This window comes from Telmatherina bonti, assembly GCF_933228915.1.
Source record: "Telmatherina bonti genome assembly, chromosome: 20".
NCBI classification, from domain to species: Eukaryota; Metazoa; Chordata; class Actinopteri; order Atheriniformes; family Telmatherinidae; genus Telmatherina; species Telmatherina bonti.
Genome location: NC_136618.1, coordinates 4,071,896 through 4,089,991, shown reverse-complemented (window position 1 = coordinate 4,089,991; position 18,096 = coordinate 4,071,896). Strand labels below are relative to the sequence as shown.

General features: G+C 44.3%; 1 protein-coding gene across 1 annotated transcript in view; it reads left to right on the top strand.

Moving 5' to 3' along the window:
• The first annotated feature begins 9,366 nt into the window (after nt 1-9,366).
• The window catches only part of mcur1 (mitochondrial calcium uniporter regulator 1), a 33,454-nt gene continuing 24,724 nt past the window's right edge, over nt 9,367-18,096 (top strand). Inside the window, exons 1-3 of the mRNA XM_079259342.1 lie at nt 9,367-9,573; nt 10,087-10,203; nt 11,978-12,081. Of these exons, the coding sequence (XP_079115468.1) occupies nt 9,384-9,573; nt 10,087-10,203; nt 11,978-12,081 (411 nt within the window). The 5' untranslated portion in view covers nt 9,367-9,383. The remainder of the gene's footprint in view (nt 9,574-10,086; nt 10,204-11,977; nt 12,082-18,096) is intronic.

Below are 18,096 nucleotides of genomic sequence, written 5' to 3'. Positions count from 1 at the left end.
GGATGGATGATGGATGGATGATGGATCGATGGATGGATGGATGGATGGATGGATGATGGATGGATGATGGATGGATGGATGGATGGATGGATGATGGATGGATGGATGGATGATGGATGGATGGATGGATGGATGGATGGATGGATGATGGACGGATGATGGATGGATGATGGATGGATGGATGGATGATGGATGGATGGATGGATGATGGATGGATGATGGATGGGTGGATGGATGATGGATGGATGATGGATGGTTGATGGATGGATGGATGGATGATGGATGGATGGATGGATTGATGATGGATGGATGATGGATGGATGATGGATGGATGGATGATGGATGGATGGATGGGTGGATGATGGATGATGGATGATGGATGGATGATGGAAGGATGGATGGATGATGGATGATGGTGGATGGATGGATTGATCGATGGATGATGGATGGATGATTGGATGGATGGATGATGGATGGATGATGGATGGATGGATGGATAGATGATGGATGGATGGATGGATGATGGATGATCGATGGACGGATGGATGATGGATGGATGGATGATGGATGGTGGATGGATGGATGGGTGGATGATGGATGATGGATGGATGCATGATGGATGGATGATGGATGGATGGATGATGGAAGGTTGGATGGATGATGGATGATGGTGGATGGATGGATTGATCGATGGATGATGGATGGATGATTGGATGGATGGATGATGGATGGATGATTGGATGGATGGATGATGGATAGATGATGGATGGATGGTTGGATGGATAGATGATGGATGGATGGATGGATGGATGATGGATGGATGGATGGATGTATGATGGATGTATGATGGATGATGGATGGATGATGGATGGATGGATGATGGATGGATGGATGGATGGATGAATTGATTGATGGATGGATGATGGATGGATGGATGATGGATGATGGTTGGATGGATGGATGGATGGATGATGGATGGATGGATGATGGTTGGATGGATGGATGGATGGATGGATGGATGATGGATGATGGTTGGATGGATGGATGGATGGATGATGGATGGATGATGGTTGGATGGATGGATGGATGGATGATGGATGATGGTTGGATGGTTGGATGATGGATGGATGGATGGATGGATGGATGGATGATGGATGGATGATGGATGGATGGATGGATGATGGATGGATGGATGATGGATGGATGGATGATGGATGGATGATGGATGATGGATGATGAATGGATGGATGGAAGGACGAAGGATGGATGGATGGATGGATGGATGGATGGATGGATGGATGGAAGGATGGATGGATGTATGATGGATGGATGATGGATGGATGAATAGATGATGGATGGATGGATGGATGGACGATGGATGGATGGATGGATGGATGATGGATGGATGGATGATCGATGGATGGAAGATTGATGGATAGATGGTGGATGGATGGATGGATGGATGGATGATGGATGGATGATGGATGGATGGATGGATGGATGGATGATGGATGGATGGATGGAAGGATGGATGATGGGTTGATGGATGGATGATATATGGATGGATGGATGATGGATGGATGGATGGATGGATGGATGGATGGATGATGATGGATGGATGGATGGATGGATGGATGGATGGATGATGGATGGATGATGGGTTGATGGATGGTTGATATATGGATGGATGGATGATGGATGGATGGATGGATAGATGATGGATGGATGGATGGATGATGGATAGAGGGATTGATGGATAGATGATGGATGGATGGATGGATGGATGGAAGGATGGATGGATGTATGATGGATGGATGATGGATGGATGAATAGATGATGGATGGATGGATGGATGGATGGATGGATGGATGGATGATGGATGGATGGAAGATTGATGGATAGATGGTGGATGGATGGATGGATGGATGGATGATGGATGGATGGATGGATGATGGATGGATGGATGGATGGAAGGATGGATGATGGGTTGGTGGATGGATGATATATGGATGGATGGATGATGGATGGATGGATGGATAGATGATGGATGGATGGATGGATGATGGATGGATGGATGGATGGATGATGGATGGATGATGGATGGATGGATGGATGGATGATGGACGGATGATGGATGGATGGATGGATGATGGATGGATGGATGGATGATGGATGGATGGATGGATGGATGATGGATGGATGGATGGATGATGGATGGATGGATGGTTGATATATGGATGGATGGATGATGGATGGATGGATGGATAGATGATGGATGGATGGATGGATGATGGATAGAGGGATTGATGGATAGATGATGGATGGATGGATGGATGTATGGATGATCGATGGATGGATGATGGATGGATGGATGTTGGATGGTTGGATGGATGATGGATGGATGGATGATTGATGGATGATGGCTGGATGGATGGATGATGGATGGATGATGGATGGATGATGGATGGATGGATGGATGGATGATGGATGGATGATGGATGGATGATGGATGGATGGATGGATGATGGATGGATGATGGATGGATGGATGGATGATGGACGGATGATGGATGGATGGATGGATGGATGATGGATGGATGGATGGATGGATGGATGGATGATGGATGGATGGATGGATGGATGATGGGTTGATGGATTGTTGATATATGGATGGATGGATGATGGATGGATGGATGGATAGATGATGGATGGATGGATGGATGATGGATAGAGGGATTGATGGATAGATGATGGATGGATGGATGGATGGATGGAAGGATGGATGGATGGATGGATGGATGGATAGATGATGGATGATAAATGGATGATGGATGGATGGATGGAAGGATGGATGATGGGTTGGTGGGTGGATGATATATGGATGGATGGATGATGGATGGATGGATGGATGATGATTGATGGATGGATGGATGGATGGATGGATGATGGATCGATGGATGGATGGATGGATGGATGGATGGATGGATGATGGATGGATGGATGGATGATGGGTTGATGGATGGTTGATATATGGATGGATGGATGGATGATGGATAGAGGGATTGATGATAGATGATGGATGGATGGATGGATGGATGGATGATGGATGGATGGATGGATTGATGATGGATGGATGATGGATGGATGATGGATGGATGATGGATGGATGGATGATGGATGGATGATGGATCGATGGATGGATGGATGGATGGATGGATGATGGATGGATGATGGATGGATGGATGGATGGATGGATGGATGATGGACGGATGATGGATGGATGATGGATGGATGGATGGATGATGGATGGATGGATGGATGGATGATGGATGGATGATGGATGGATGATGGATGGATGGATGGATGATGGACGGATGATGGATGGATGGATGGATGGATGGATGGATGGATGATGGATGGATGATGGATGGATGGATGGATGATGGATGGATGGATGATGGATGGATGATGGATGGATGGATGGATGATGGATGGATGATGGATGGATGGATGATGGATGGATGGATGGATGGATGATGGATGGATGGATGGATGATGGATGGATGGATGGATGGATGATGGATGGATGGATGGATGATGGATGGATGGTGTCTGCGGTCCTGCAGGAGGAGCGACGCGCTCAACAGAAATACACATTCATATGAATTTGCATATTCATGCAGACACGTGGTCACATGACTTGTCCAGTAAGAGGAGGGCTTGCGGAGGAAAGGTGAGATCCTCAGGCTGAACCTGGGACCTTCACATTCGATGGATTAGCTTAGCAGCTAACGGTATCAGCCAGACCTCCTCTGGAGAAATGGACCATCTTCTTTTCCTCAACAAAGAAATGTCGAGTGATGGTCTCTTTTTCTTTAAACCAGATTTGAATTCTGTAACCTTCTGATCAATAGTTTAAGGGGTTGCATTTTTAGATATTACAGATTTAAGAGAAAAAAACGACAACAATATGTATGGTCTGGTTGGAAATGATGTGTGTGTTGATTCGTGTATGTAACGTGTCCTCTGACAACATGGTTGTGAAGCGGCGCTATACAAATAAAGTTGAATTGAATTGATTGACAGGTACCCGATCACCTGCTTCAAGAAGGGGGAATGTAGAACGTGTTTATCTGCCGTCCTCCCGAGCCAGACCTGCCTCCATCACCACAACCTCCGTCCTGGACTATGCCGCCTCGGGTTCCAGGCCTTTGTTTCACCTTGGTCCCTCCGCCGGACCCCCTCCTCCCACCCGTCTCTGGACTCTGGACTTTTTTTCGGGGGGGAGGCATGTCATGATGTGTTTTTTTCTGTGCCTTGGTTTCAGATTTCCTGTTTTATGTTGTAGTTTTTCCTGTTTGTTTACCCAGTGGATTTATACCCCTCAGTTTCAGTCCTTGGTTGCTGGATCATTTAGTTTGTTGCTCCCTCGGGTTGCAATAAATCTCCTGGAAATCCGCATCCTGGTTCCGTTGTCTCTGCATTTGGGTCCACACCTTCACCGTCCCCACCGCCTGCCGCGACATGACTTCTCTGTTTCAGATAATCTACGTTCTGCAGACATAAACATCACAGAACCTCTCTGTTTCAGATAATCTACGTTCTGCAGACATAAACATCACAGAACCTCTCTGTTTCAGATAATCCACGTTCTGCAGACATAAACATCACAGAACTTCTCTGTTTCAGATAATCTACGTTCTGCAGACATAAACATCACAGAACCTCTCTGTTTCAGATAATCTACATTCTGCAGACATAAACATCACAGAACCTCTCTGTTTCAGATAATCTACATTCTGCAGACATAAACATCACAGAACTTCTCTGTTTCAGATAATCTACATTCTGCAGACATAAACATCACAGAACTTCTCTGTTTCAGATAATCTACATTCTGCAGACATAAACATCACAAAACCTCTCTGTTTCAGATAATCTACATTCTGCAGACATAAACATCACAGAACTTCTCTGTTTCAGCGAATCTACGTTCTGCAGACATAAACATCACAGAACTTCTCTGTTTCAGCGAATCTACGTTCTGCAGACATAAACATCACAGAACTTCTCTGTTTCAGATAATCTACATTCTGCAGACATAAACATCACAGAACTTCTCTGTTTCAGATAATCTACATTCTGCAGACATAAACATCACAGAACCTCTCTGTTTCAGATAATCTACGTTCTGCAGACATAAACATCACAGAACTTCTCTGTTTCAGATAATCCACGTTCTGCAGACATAAACATTACAGAACCTCTCTGTTTCAGATAATCTACATTCTGCAGACATAAACATCACAGAACTTCTCTGTTTCAGATAATCTACATTCTGCAGACATAAACATCACAGAACTTCTCTGTTTCAGATAATCTACATTCTGCAGACATAAACATCACAGAACCTCTCTGTTTCAGATAATCTACATTCTGCAGACATAAACATCACAGAACTTCTCTGTTTCAGCGAATCTACGTTCTGCAGACATAAACATCACAGAACTTCTCTGTTTCAGATAATCTACATTCTGCAGACATAAACATCACAGAACTTCTCTGTTTCAGCGAATCTACGTTCTGCAGACATAAACATCACAGAACCTCTCTGTTTCAGATAATCTACGTTCTGCAGACATAAACATCACAGAACTTCTCTGTTTCAGATAATCCACGTTCTGCAGACATAAACATCACAGAACCTCTCTGTTTCAGATAATCTACGTTCTGCAGACATAAACATCACAGAACTTCTCTGTTTCAGCTAATCCACGTTCTGCAGACATAAACATCACAGAACCTCTCTGTTTCAGATAATCTACATTCTGCAGACATAAACATCACAGAACCTCTGTTTCAGCTAATGTACGTTCTGTAGACATAAACATCACAGAACTTCTCTTTTTCAGCGAATCTACGTTCTGCAGACATAAACATCACAGAACCTCTCTGTTTCAGCTAATGTACGTTCTGTAGACATAAACATCACAGAACTTCTCTTTTTCAGCGAATCTACGTTCTGCAGACATAAACATCACAGAACCGCTCTGTTTCAGCTAATCTACGTTCTGCAGACATAAACATCACAGAACCTCTCTGTTTCAGCTAATCCACGTTCTGCAGACATAAACATCACAGAACCTCTCTGTTTCAGCGAATCTACGTTCTGCAGACATAAACATCACAGAACTTCTCTTTTTCAGCGAATCTACGTTCTGCAGACATAAACATCACAGAACCTCTCTGTTTCAGCTAATCTACGTTCTGCAGACATAAACATCACAGAACCTCTCTGTTTCAGCTAATCCACGTTCTGCAGACATAAACATCACAGAACCTCTCTGTTTCAGCGAATCTACGTTCTGCAGACATAAACATCACAGAACTTCTCTTTTTCAGCGAATCTACGTTCTGCAGACATAAACATCACAGAACCGCTCTGTTTCAGCTAATCTACGTTCTGCAGACATAAACATCACAGAACCTCTCTGTTTCAGCTAATCCACGTTCTGCAGACATAAACATCACAGAACCTCTCTGTTTCAGCGAATCTACGTTCTGCAGACATAAACATCACAGAACCTCTCTGTTTCAGATAATCTACGTTCTGCAGACATAAACATCACAGAACTTCTCTGTTTCAGATAATCCACGTTCTGCAGACATAAACATCACAGAACCTCTCTGTTTCAGATAATCTACATTCTGCAGACATAAACATCACAGAACTTCTCTGTTTCAGATAATCTACATTCTGCAGACATAAACATCACAGAACTTCTCTGTTTCAGATAATCTACATTCTGCAGACATAAACATCACAAAACCTCTCTGTTTCAGATAATCTACATTCTGCAGACATAAACATCACAGAACTTCTCTGTTTCAGCGAATCTACGTTCTGCAGACATAAACATCACAGAACTTCTCTGTTTCAGCGAATCTACGTTCTGCAGACATAAACATCACAGAACTTCTCTGTTTCAGATAATCTACATTCTGCAGACATAAACATCACAGAACTTCTCTGTTTCAGATAATCTACATTCTGCAGACATAAACATCACAGAACCTCTCTGTTTCAGATAATCTACGTTCTGCAGACATAAACATCACAGAACTTCTCTGTTTCAGATAATCCACGTTCTGCAGACATAAACATTACAGAACCTCTCTGTTTCAGATAATCTACATTCTGCAGACATAAACATCACAGAACTTCTCTGTTTCAGATAATCTACATTCTGCAGACATAAACATCACAGAACTTCTCTGTTTCAGATAATCTACATTCTGCAGACATAAACATCACAGAACCTCTCTGTTTCAGATAATCTACATTCTGCAGACATAAACATCACAGAACTTCTCTGTTTCAGCGAATCTACGTTCTGCAGACATAAACATCACAGAACTTCTCTGTTTCAGATAATCTACATTCTGCAGACATAAACATCACAGAACTTCTCTGTTTCAGCGAATCTACGTTCTGCAGACATAAACATCACAGAACCTCTCTGTTTCAGATAATCTACGTTCTGCAGACATAAACATCACAGAACTTCTCTGTTTCAGATAATCCACGTTCTGCAGACATAAACATCACAGAACCTCTCTGTTTCAGATAATCTACGTTCTGCAGACATAAACATCACAGAACTTCTCTGTTTCAGCTAATCCACGTTCTGCAGACATAAACATCACAGAACCTCTCTGTTTCAGATAATCTACATTCTGCAGACATAAACATCACAGAACCTCTGTTTCAGCTAATGTACGTTCTGTAGACATAAACATCACAGAACTTCTCTTTTTCAGCGAATCTACGTTCTGCAGACATAAACATCACAGAACCTCTCTGTTTCAGCTAATGTACGTTCTGTAGACATAAACATCACAGAACTTCTCTTTTTCAGCGAATCTACGTTCTGCAGACATAAACATCACAGAACCGCTCTGTTTCAGCTAATCTACGTTCTGCAGACATAAACATCACAGAACCTCTCTGTTTCAGCTAATCCACGTTCTGCAGACATAAACATCACAGAACCTCTCTGTTTCAGCGAATCTACGTTCTGCAGACATAAACATCACAGAACTTCTCTTTTTCAGCGAATCTACGTTCTGCAGACATAAACATCACAGAACCTCTCTGTTTCAGCTAATCTACGTTCTGCAGACATAAACATCACAGAACCTCTCTGTTTCAGCTAATCCACGTTCTGCAGACATAAACATCACAGAACCTCTCTGTTTCAGCGAATCTACGTTCTGCAGACATAAACATCACAGAACTTCTCTTTTTCAGCGAATCTACGTTCTGCAGACATAAACATCACAGAACCGCTCTGTTTCAGCTAATCTACGTTCTGCAGACATAAACATCACAGAACCTCTCTGTTTCAGCTAATCCACGTTCTGCAGACATAAACATCACAGAACCTCTCTGTTTCAGCGAATCTACGTTCTGCAGACATAAACATCACAGAACTTCTCTTTTTCAGCGAATCTACGTTCTGCAGACATAAACATCACAGAACCTCTCTGTTTCAGCGAATCTACGTTCTGCAGACATAAACATCACAGAACTTCTCTTTTTCAGCTAATCCACGTTCTGCAGACATAAACATCACAGAACCTCTCTGTTTCAGCTAATCTACGTTCTGCAGACATAAACATCACAGAACCTCTCTGTTTCAGCTAATCCACGTTCTGCAGACATAAACATCACAGAACCTCTCTGTTTCAGCGAATCTACGTTCTGCAGACATAAACATCACAGAACTTCTCTTTTTCAGCGAATCTACGTTTCGCAGACATAAACATCACAGAACCTCTCTGTTTCAGCTATCTACGTCTGCAGACATAAACATCACAGAACTTCTGTTTCAGCTCATCTACATTCTGCAGACATACACATCACAGAACTGCTCTGTTTCAGCTAGTATCTATGTTCTGCAGACATAAACATCACAGAACGTCTCTTTCAGCTGTTATCTACGTTCTGCAGACATAAACATTACAGAACTTCTGTTTCAGCTGTTATCTACGTTCTGCAGACATAAACATCACAGAACTTCGCTGTTTTTAGTTTCCCCCGTAGCGTCGCCTGCTTGTGATGCGTTTAGGTGCGGCTCGGAAAAACACCTTTCAGCATGTAAAAGAGAAGCTATGTGTTTATAAGGGCTGTAAAGAGTGCGGGGGACAGAGATGCGGGAAGTGCGGGCAACATGTCCCCCGCGTGCCCCGCGTCCATGCCTTTAACCAGGTTCACCTGCACCTGTCTGGTAAAACGCGGTGACGTCAGCATCACGGAAACGTCAGCCACGTGACAGACAGGAAAACCTTGAGAAGGACTCGAACCCGGTTCTGAGGCGGAAAATGGAGCTCTGTGGTCTGATGCGGCGGCAGGTCGGAACCAGAATTTTAACCCAGATGAGAGGACGCACTCCGAACTTTCCTCAGACCTCGCGCACCTCCTGGTCCCGTGCTGGTCTCCGGTTCTCCTTCCACATGACGTCATGGACCCGGAGTGGTCCAGACCTGAAGAACACAGATCAGTCAGTCCGAGGTCAGACCCACGTTAACCCGATCAGGACAGAACCCAGACGGGGTAGGCCTGTAGTCTGGTTCTGGTTCTGGTTCTGATCCTGGTCCAGGTTCCGGCTTATGTGCGGGTCCTGGTCCAGGTCGAAGCTTATGTACAGGTCCTGGTCTATGTCCAGGTCCAGGCTTATGTAAGGGTCCTGGTCCAGGTCGAAGCTTGTGTACAGGTCCTGGTCTATGTCCAGGTCCAGGCTTATGAACGGGTCCTGGTCCAGGTCCAGGTTCCGGCTTATGTATGGGTCTGGTCGAAGCTTATGTACAGGTCCGGGTCCTGGTCTATGTACAGGTCCAGGCTTATGTAAGGGTCCAGGTCCAGGCTTATGTACAGGTCCAGGCTTATGTAAGGGTCCTGGTCCAGGTCGAAGCTTGTGTACAGGTCCTGGTCTATGTCCAGGTCCAGACTTATGTTGGGTCCTGGTCCTGGACTCTGGAAGCCGTGTTATATGTCAGAACTAACACGTTTTCCTGTCCGTTCCAGATGTCGGGACGTCGGTGGGAATCTTCCAGAACGACCTGAAGGCCAACGTTCCGAAGGCAGAAGGACGGAAGTTGTTCTTTGATACTCACGCTGTTGTTCGTCTCCTTGAGGAAAACGGTCTCATTTATTCTACATCACTTCCTGTTTAGTCATTAATCCAGCTTTATTTATACGTCTCCAGTTTACACTGGGCGGTACACGACCAGTCCAGTCCAGTTCACCGCGGTCCAGTTTACACTGGGCGGTACACGACCAGTCCAGTCCAGTTCACCGCGGTCCAGTTTACACTGGGCGGTACACGACCAGTCCAGTCCAGTTCACCGCGGTCCAGTTTACACTGGGCGGTACACGACCAGTCCAGTCCAGTTCACCGCGGTCCAGTTTACACTGGGCGGTACACGACCAGTCCAGTCCAGTTCACCGCGGTCCAGTTTACACTGGGCGGTACACGACCAGTCCAGTCCAGTTCACCGCGGTCCAGTTTACACTGGGCGGTACACGACCAGTCCAGTCCAGTTCACCGCGGTCCAGTTTACACTGGGCGGTACACGACCAGTCCAGTCCAGTTCACCGCGGTCCAGTTTACACTGGGCGGTACACGACCAGTCCAGTCCAGTTCACCGCGGTCCAGTTTACACTGGGCGGTACACGACCAGTCCAGTCCAGTTCACCGTGGTCCAGTTTACACTGGGCGGTACACGACCAGTCCAGTCCAGTTCACCGTGGTCCAGTTTACAACTGGGTTTATGGAAATAATCATCTTGCTTTATCAGAACCAGAATCCGGACAGAAAAATTTCTTCTCGAATCCAGACTGGGATTTGGTTCTGCTTCCCGAAGCCAGACTGGGATCTGGTTCTGCTTCCCGATTCCAGACTGGGATTTGGTTCTGCTTCCCGAAGCCAGACTGGGACCTGGTTCTGCTTCCTGAAGCCAGACTGGGACCTGGTTCTGCTTCCTGAAGGCAGACTGGGACCTGGTTCTGCTTCCCGAAGCCAGACTGGGATCTGGTTCTGCTTCCCGAAGCCAGACTGGGATTTGGTTCTGCTTCCCGAAGCCAGACTGGGATCTGGTTCTGCTTCCCGATTCCAGACTGGGATTTGGTTCTGCTTCCCGAAGCCAGACTGGGACCTGGTTCTGCTTCCTGAAGGCAGACTGGGACCTGGTTCTGCTTCCCGAAGCCAGACTGGGACCTGGTTCTGCTTCCTGAAGCCAGACTGGGACCTGGTTCTGCTTCCTGAAGCCAGACTGGGACCTGGTTCTGCTTCCTGAAGCCAGACTGGGACCTGGTTCTGCTTCCCGAAGGCAGACTGGGATCTGGTTCTGCTTCCCGAAGCCAGACTGGGACCTGGTTCTGCTTCCCGAAGCCAGACTGGGACCTGGTTCTGCTTCCTGAAGCCAGACTGGGACCTGGTTCTGCTTCCTGAAGCCAGACTGGGATTTGGTTCTGCTTCCCGAAGCCAGACTGGGATTTGGTTCTGCTTCCCGAAGCCAGACTGGGACCTGGTTCTGCTTCCCGAAGCCAGACTGGGACCTGGTTCTGCTTCCTGAAGCCAGACTGGGACCTGGTTCTGCTTCCTGAAGCCAGACTGGGATCTGGTTCTGCTTCCCAAAGCCAGACTGGGACCTGGTTCTGTTTTCTGAAGCCAGACTGGGATCTGGTTCTGGTTCCTGAAGCCAGTAGACCTGCATTCTGAGAGCTGGGGTCTGATGGAGCAATGTGGACCTCTAGGGTCTTTCTGGATGTGGGTCACTAAGAGTTTTATATGTGAACAGGATTAAGATCTTGTTTTGGGTTAAACTGGACCAAGGTGACAAAACTGGGACCATTTCTATATCTGAGGATCTTCTATTTCAAAATAAACTTTGTTTCTGGATGTTTTGTTTTCCAGGTATCAGTCCTCAGCAGGCGGACGAGATGGTTAGAGTCCTGATGAGGACGACAAACTCCAACATGGACATCATCTATGGGGACATGATAACCAAAGTGCAGCAGGTGAGCCAACGAGTTCCTGAAGTTAATATATGATTTTTGGAGTAGTCACAGTATTCCTCCAATCACGTAGAATGAATAATCTGATTAATAGCAGCTACACCACACGCTTCCACATTAGTAGCTAACACTAACACCACACGCTTTAACATTAGTAGCTAAAGCTAACACCACACGCTTCCACATTAGTAGCTAATGCTAACACCACATGCTTCCACATTAGTAGCTAACACTACACGCTTCCACATTAGTAGCTACCACATTAGTAGCTAACACTAACACCACACACTTCCACATTAGTAGCTAACACTAACACCACACACTTCCACATTAGTAGCTAACACTAACACCACATGCTTCCACATTAGTAGCTACCACATTAGTAGCTAATGCTAACACCACATGCTTCCACATTAGTAGCTAACACTAACACCACACACTTCCACATTAGTAGCTAACACTAACACCACACACTTCCACATTAGTAGCTAACACTAACACCACACACTTCCACATTAGTAGCTACCACATTAGTAGCTAACACTAACACCACACGCTTCCACATTAGTAGCTAACACTAACACCACACGCTTCCACATTAGTAGCTAACACTAAAACCACATGCTTCCACATTAGTAGCTAACACTAACACCACACGCGTCCACATTAGTAGCTAACACTAACACCACACGCTTCCACATTAGTAGCTAACACTTACACCACACGCTTCCACATTAGTAGCTAACACTAACACCACATGCTTCCACATTAGTAGCTAACACTACACGCTTCCACATTAGTAGCTACCACATTAGTAGCTAACACTAACACCACACGCTTCCACATTAGTAGCTAACACTTACACCACACGCTTCCACATTAGTAGCTAACACTAACACCACATGCTTCCACATTAGTAGCTAACACTACACGCTTCCACATTAGTAGCTACCACATTAGTAGCTAACACTAACACCACACCCTTCCACATTAGTAGCTAACACTAACACCACACGCTTCCACATTAGTAGCTAACACGAACACCACATGCTTCCACATTAGTAGCTAACGCTAACAATCAAAGATACTTTATTCATCCCCAAGGGGAAATTCAGAGTTCAAGCCAGCTCGTCCAAGGCTTCACATACAGACATGTAACATTAATGACAAAAGAGTAATACAGAACCAAGTTTAAGCTCAGGCCATGCAGCCACTTTTACCGGTGCTGTCTTATAATAGGTAAGAACAGAGATACATTAGGATCATAGGGGGTCGAGGAAAAAAGGTCATGTAACTCCGAACCACGCCAGAATACGCAGTCCAAAGATACAGAAAAAAAAACCTCATACACTGAAGCACAGACTAAAACAAGACACGCAAAGTCCAGGGAGGCGGTGAGTCATGTGGGAGGGGACTGGGGGACGGTTGAGAAGGGGGGACAGAGCGTCTATGAACATCTCTTCTTCCGTTCTCATGGGGGGTTGCACCGGCCCAAGGTCGCTGGGAAGCCAAATCCAGATATGATTGTTGTTTGAGTTCCAGGCGAGAAAAACAATTTGCCCTTGGCCTTGAGTCCATAGCTGATCTCAGGCAGGCAGCTCCAAACAGCCGAATGGGGGGTCAATTTCCACCGATTCTAGCAGACATTTTCTCCATGTTGTTTACATCGATTTTGCGGACCAGCTCCGGGACCTCGGCCAAATGACCAGTATGGACCAGACTAGCATCCAGCTTACGGTCGAGTCCGGTCAATAAAGAAGGGGACCACTTTATGTCAAATTATACCAAAGAATGATTTATGACCCATGTCATCCAATGAGAAGCTGCCGCGTCACAAGTGGGCGTATCTTAATGAACCGGAAGTCCCTCCCCCTCTGTGAGCCAATCAGCGTGTGCCACGTCATGAGTGGGCGTAACTTGGGTGAGGGGCGGCCCCTGGACCACGTGATGTCCGGAAGTGACGTATGCCAGTCCCTCCTCCCAGGCGTGGTTCGAAAGTGACGTCATCCGGGGGCGGTCCCTGGACCACGTGATGTCCGGAAGTGACGTCCCTCCTCCCAGGCGTGGTTCGACAGTGACGTCATCCGGGGGCGGTCCCTGGACCACGTGATGTCCGGAAGTGACGTATGTCCGTACGTCATGCCTGGGCGGCATGTCCGGACATGTCTTCTAGACGTACGTCATGTCAGGGCGGTGTGCCTCAACATGTTAGGGGCATGTCCGAACGAGTCTAGAGGTGTAAAGAGGGGTCGGGGAAAAAAAGAAAATTAAAAATAAACGTCTAAGAGAAAGAGTAATAAAATAAGGTAAAGAAAGTTTTGGGGAAAAAAAAAACGCATTACCTTCTCCATATGCGTGTCTCTGATGCAGTCAGTATATCTTCAGCGATGAGACATGTGGTTTATTTTTGCCTTTGAGGGTTTTGGGTCTACTGGAAAAGAGCAAACTTATCATGGGAAATGCAAAAAGTAGTATAAACAGAGTGTACTGGGTGGGAAGAGAGAAAAAAAAATTTCTGCTGGCTGAAAAAATCCTCTCTGAGTCTGTTTGTATTTACACCCCCTCCCTTCTACTGGCGTGTGTTGTAGTGACAAGCACCCCCCTTGACTGCAGCAGGCTTTTTACCACCCTCTGTTCGGGTGTTTTCTGTGACTTTTGCGTAGATAAACTATTGGAAACAGAAGACGAATTAAACTATGATGATATATGCAAAAAGAGTAGTAAAAATTAGAAGTGTTATCAAAAAGGTACTAATAAACGGATGGGAAAAGAAAAAAGTTTTTTTTTTTTTTACTCCTGCAGTTTGCAAAATCCTTTTCCCCTCGGTGGTGGGACATGTGTTCTGTTGTTGGACTGAAAGAAGAGCAAAAAAGCCGACTTATTATTATATTTGTAGAGTTTTAACTGATAAAAGGAGTACCTTTTTTCTCCACGTCTATCTGCTGCTCATGCATTTTGAGTCTGTTTTTACTGAAGGAAGAGAAAAAAGTTCCTTTGACTGTCTCTGTTTAAATCCTGTAACCCCGGTATTTGCTGGGATAACTTACAGAGAAGTGTCAGCAAGCTGTTAGCTGAGATAATACAAACAGAACATTCTCTCTCTCTCTCAAAGTGAGCTTTTATTGCTTAATGACCCTCTAACGGTCAAGAAAAGCTGCCAACGGTTGCTTCTTGTCTGAAAGTTAAGTTAACGTACTTAACACGTACTTTGGTTCAGTTGACAATGTTGGGTCAGTTTTGTCCTGCAGGTTTTGCTCTGGCCTTATTCTCAAGTACTTTGAGCCTTTGTCCGAAAGCCAACTTCACTACATCAACTTTCCCGCCGATCTGAACGAGCTGAAAATAGTTTGCATTCCTCTAGTTGGGACAGGTGTCATCGCAGGTACTTCTCACATGGTTTCATAAAGTTATCAATGTTATACAAACTTTGTGAGGTGTTTAGTTTACCTGATTCCACATTTTCTACTTGCAAGTCTTCTCAGCACAATGTGTGGACCTTTTAAATGTAACCTGTGGTCCTGTTCACCGAATAATGCTGACGGCCGACACGCTGCATAACAGTAGCATAGAATGACCTTGTTAGCAGACTGATGTCGTAACATTTTAACAGAGAAGTTTTTATATTAGCTAATATTAGTCACTGTGAGGCGCTTCATTCTGTTCTCACAGAATTAAAAAAAGAACTGTTTATGTTGTTCCAGAGAATTTGCTTCGTCAGTCGGACTTTTCCCTCCAATTAGCGTCTTTATCAGGCTGGGGAAGAGTCTTTCTTCTATTTTAGAAACAGATAAGAAGAAAATGAAAGAAGTTTCTCAATTCTCTACTTAGACCGTCTCCATTTGTGATTGTTGCTGTTGGAACAAGCAGATCTTTCTGTCTCACACTGACTGAACAGCTATCAGTGATGAAACTATTAGCCTTTGGTTTGCAGGTTGTAACACCTGGGTTGTGGTTTGATTTCATCAGGTGTGAAGTGTGGAGCCCTCCAGGAACGCTGCAATACAAACACTTTTGTACGTAATGGTATCCGCTCTCCTGTCCCTGGCTGTTGGTAAGACTCGCTTTTATCACAAAACCTGGAAATAGACACGTTATTAAGGCAGCTATCAATCATATTTAGTTTGCTTCATGTTGTAGGACTAGTTTAGTGGCCGGCTTGTAGGTAACTATGATCAAATCAAAGATACTTTAATTAAAACCGTGTCAGTCTTATGATCCGTTCTTCTGCTGAAACATTTTAAACCTGGAATCTTTGCAAACTACTTCAGGTGAGAGGAGTTTTCCATGCTTTAGTAAAATAACTTTGCTATATATGATAGTTGGATAGAAAGTAACCTGCAGGCTTTTCTTTGTGTCGAGGATGAAAAGTACCCAAGCGGTGGTGGTGCAACTTGTTTGGCTTCAAAATATTAGATAATATTTAGGTACATGCTAAAGACTGTGGTCTCATTGTTACCCACCATTAATTATTACTATTACTGGTCAAGCAGGGACAGATATGCTCCATCATAGTTTGTTCTGGTTTTTCTTTAAATGACTTGAAGTTTCTCTTGTTGTTTTCTCATCATTTCCTATCAGTACTTTTACTAATTTGTCAAAAAACTGCCAAGTTTTATGTATCCTGGCCGCGCTGTGATAACTCTGGCCTCTGAGATGAGGGACGTTCCAGCACCAGGAGATGGAGAAACTCCCGGGATGACAACGGTAAATATAGTCTCTTCCTCTCTGTATCCAGTTTGCTAATATTATTTGTGAAGTGTAGAAGTGTGATGAAAACACGACAGTCACTGTGTATGTCAGGAAAAAGAAGCCGGTGGACGGTTATGTTCAGGATCCAACGTTCTGGACCTGCATCTTGCTTCCTCCTTAATACTGAAGTAAAAAAACATCCTTTTACTCCACATTGTTGTGAAAGTTTAGAAAAAGCAGAAGATTTTATTTGGTAACTATTTTTACTCAAATAATTAAAAAAAGAGTTAATATTTTATCCCTGTAAATTTCTGGTGTTTTTCAAAGGCTACCGAGCTGCACCTGAATTCTTACTGGGAACGACACTTTCTCAGCAGTTGCATGAGCTTTGATAAACTCTATATGCACGTACTTTCTGTTCCAGCTACCTTCCAGTCGGAGCGGTGTTCCTGATTGCAGCCACGCGCTGGAGGTCAGCGACTGGGACTCCGTCAGAAAACTGGGACACTTTGCAGGAGCTGTTTGGCTCAGGTAGGTTTTACCACCAGGACCAGAATCCCACTCCTCCTGCAGCAGGACATACTACGCACCCTGGTTAAAGTTACAAGACAAGAACTCAGACATGCTCACACATTGGCTCCAATTACAACCATTTCTTCAGCTAACAAGCTTTTTCTTTTCTTTGCGCTGCGGAAGCCGGACTGTCAGAAGAAAACCTTTCATCATGAAGCAAAACAGAAATCATGTTCATGAGAGAAACATGATTCATTATGATTCATATCTATATCTGCTTTTTTTGTTTTTATTCCTGGACTTCCGGATTACTTACGACAGCTAGGGCCTGAAAAAAGTGCGTTGTAGCACAAATATATCTCCATCCGCCGTGCCAAGAAGCTTGGAATGGAAAATAGTGAAGAAAAGCTGAAAGAAAGCAAGAAATTACTTCAGAAGAAAAATATCATTCCAACCCAATAAAAGTTGTTTTCACAAAGAAAATGATATTTTCACAGTATTAACATTTTTTACTGATAAACGTAAATTAGATAAAGTACAAATTAGATGTATTAATCACATCTAGTAAAGTGATATAACATAAACCCCTTTTTAGCTGCACGGACAAAAGAATCCTTCATCCAGTCAAGTTATGAAACGGAAATGAAGCCATATCTGTTATGCATTTTGGAGAAGATGCACTGGACTTAGACACACATTTTCCCATTTACCACAAATAAAGAACCTCATATCTAAATATTACAAATGTCGAGATCACAAAAAACTATGTAGAAAACCAGCCGATGTGTAAACATAAGATATGAAAACATGATAAAA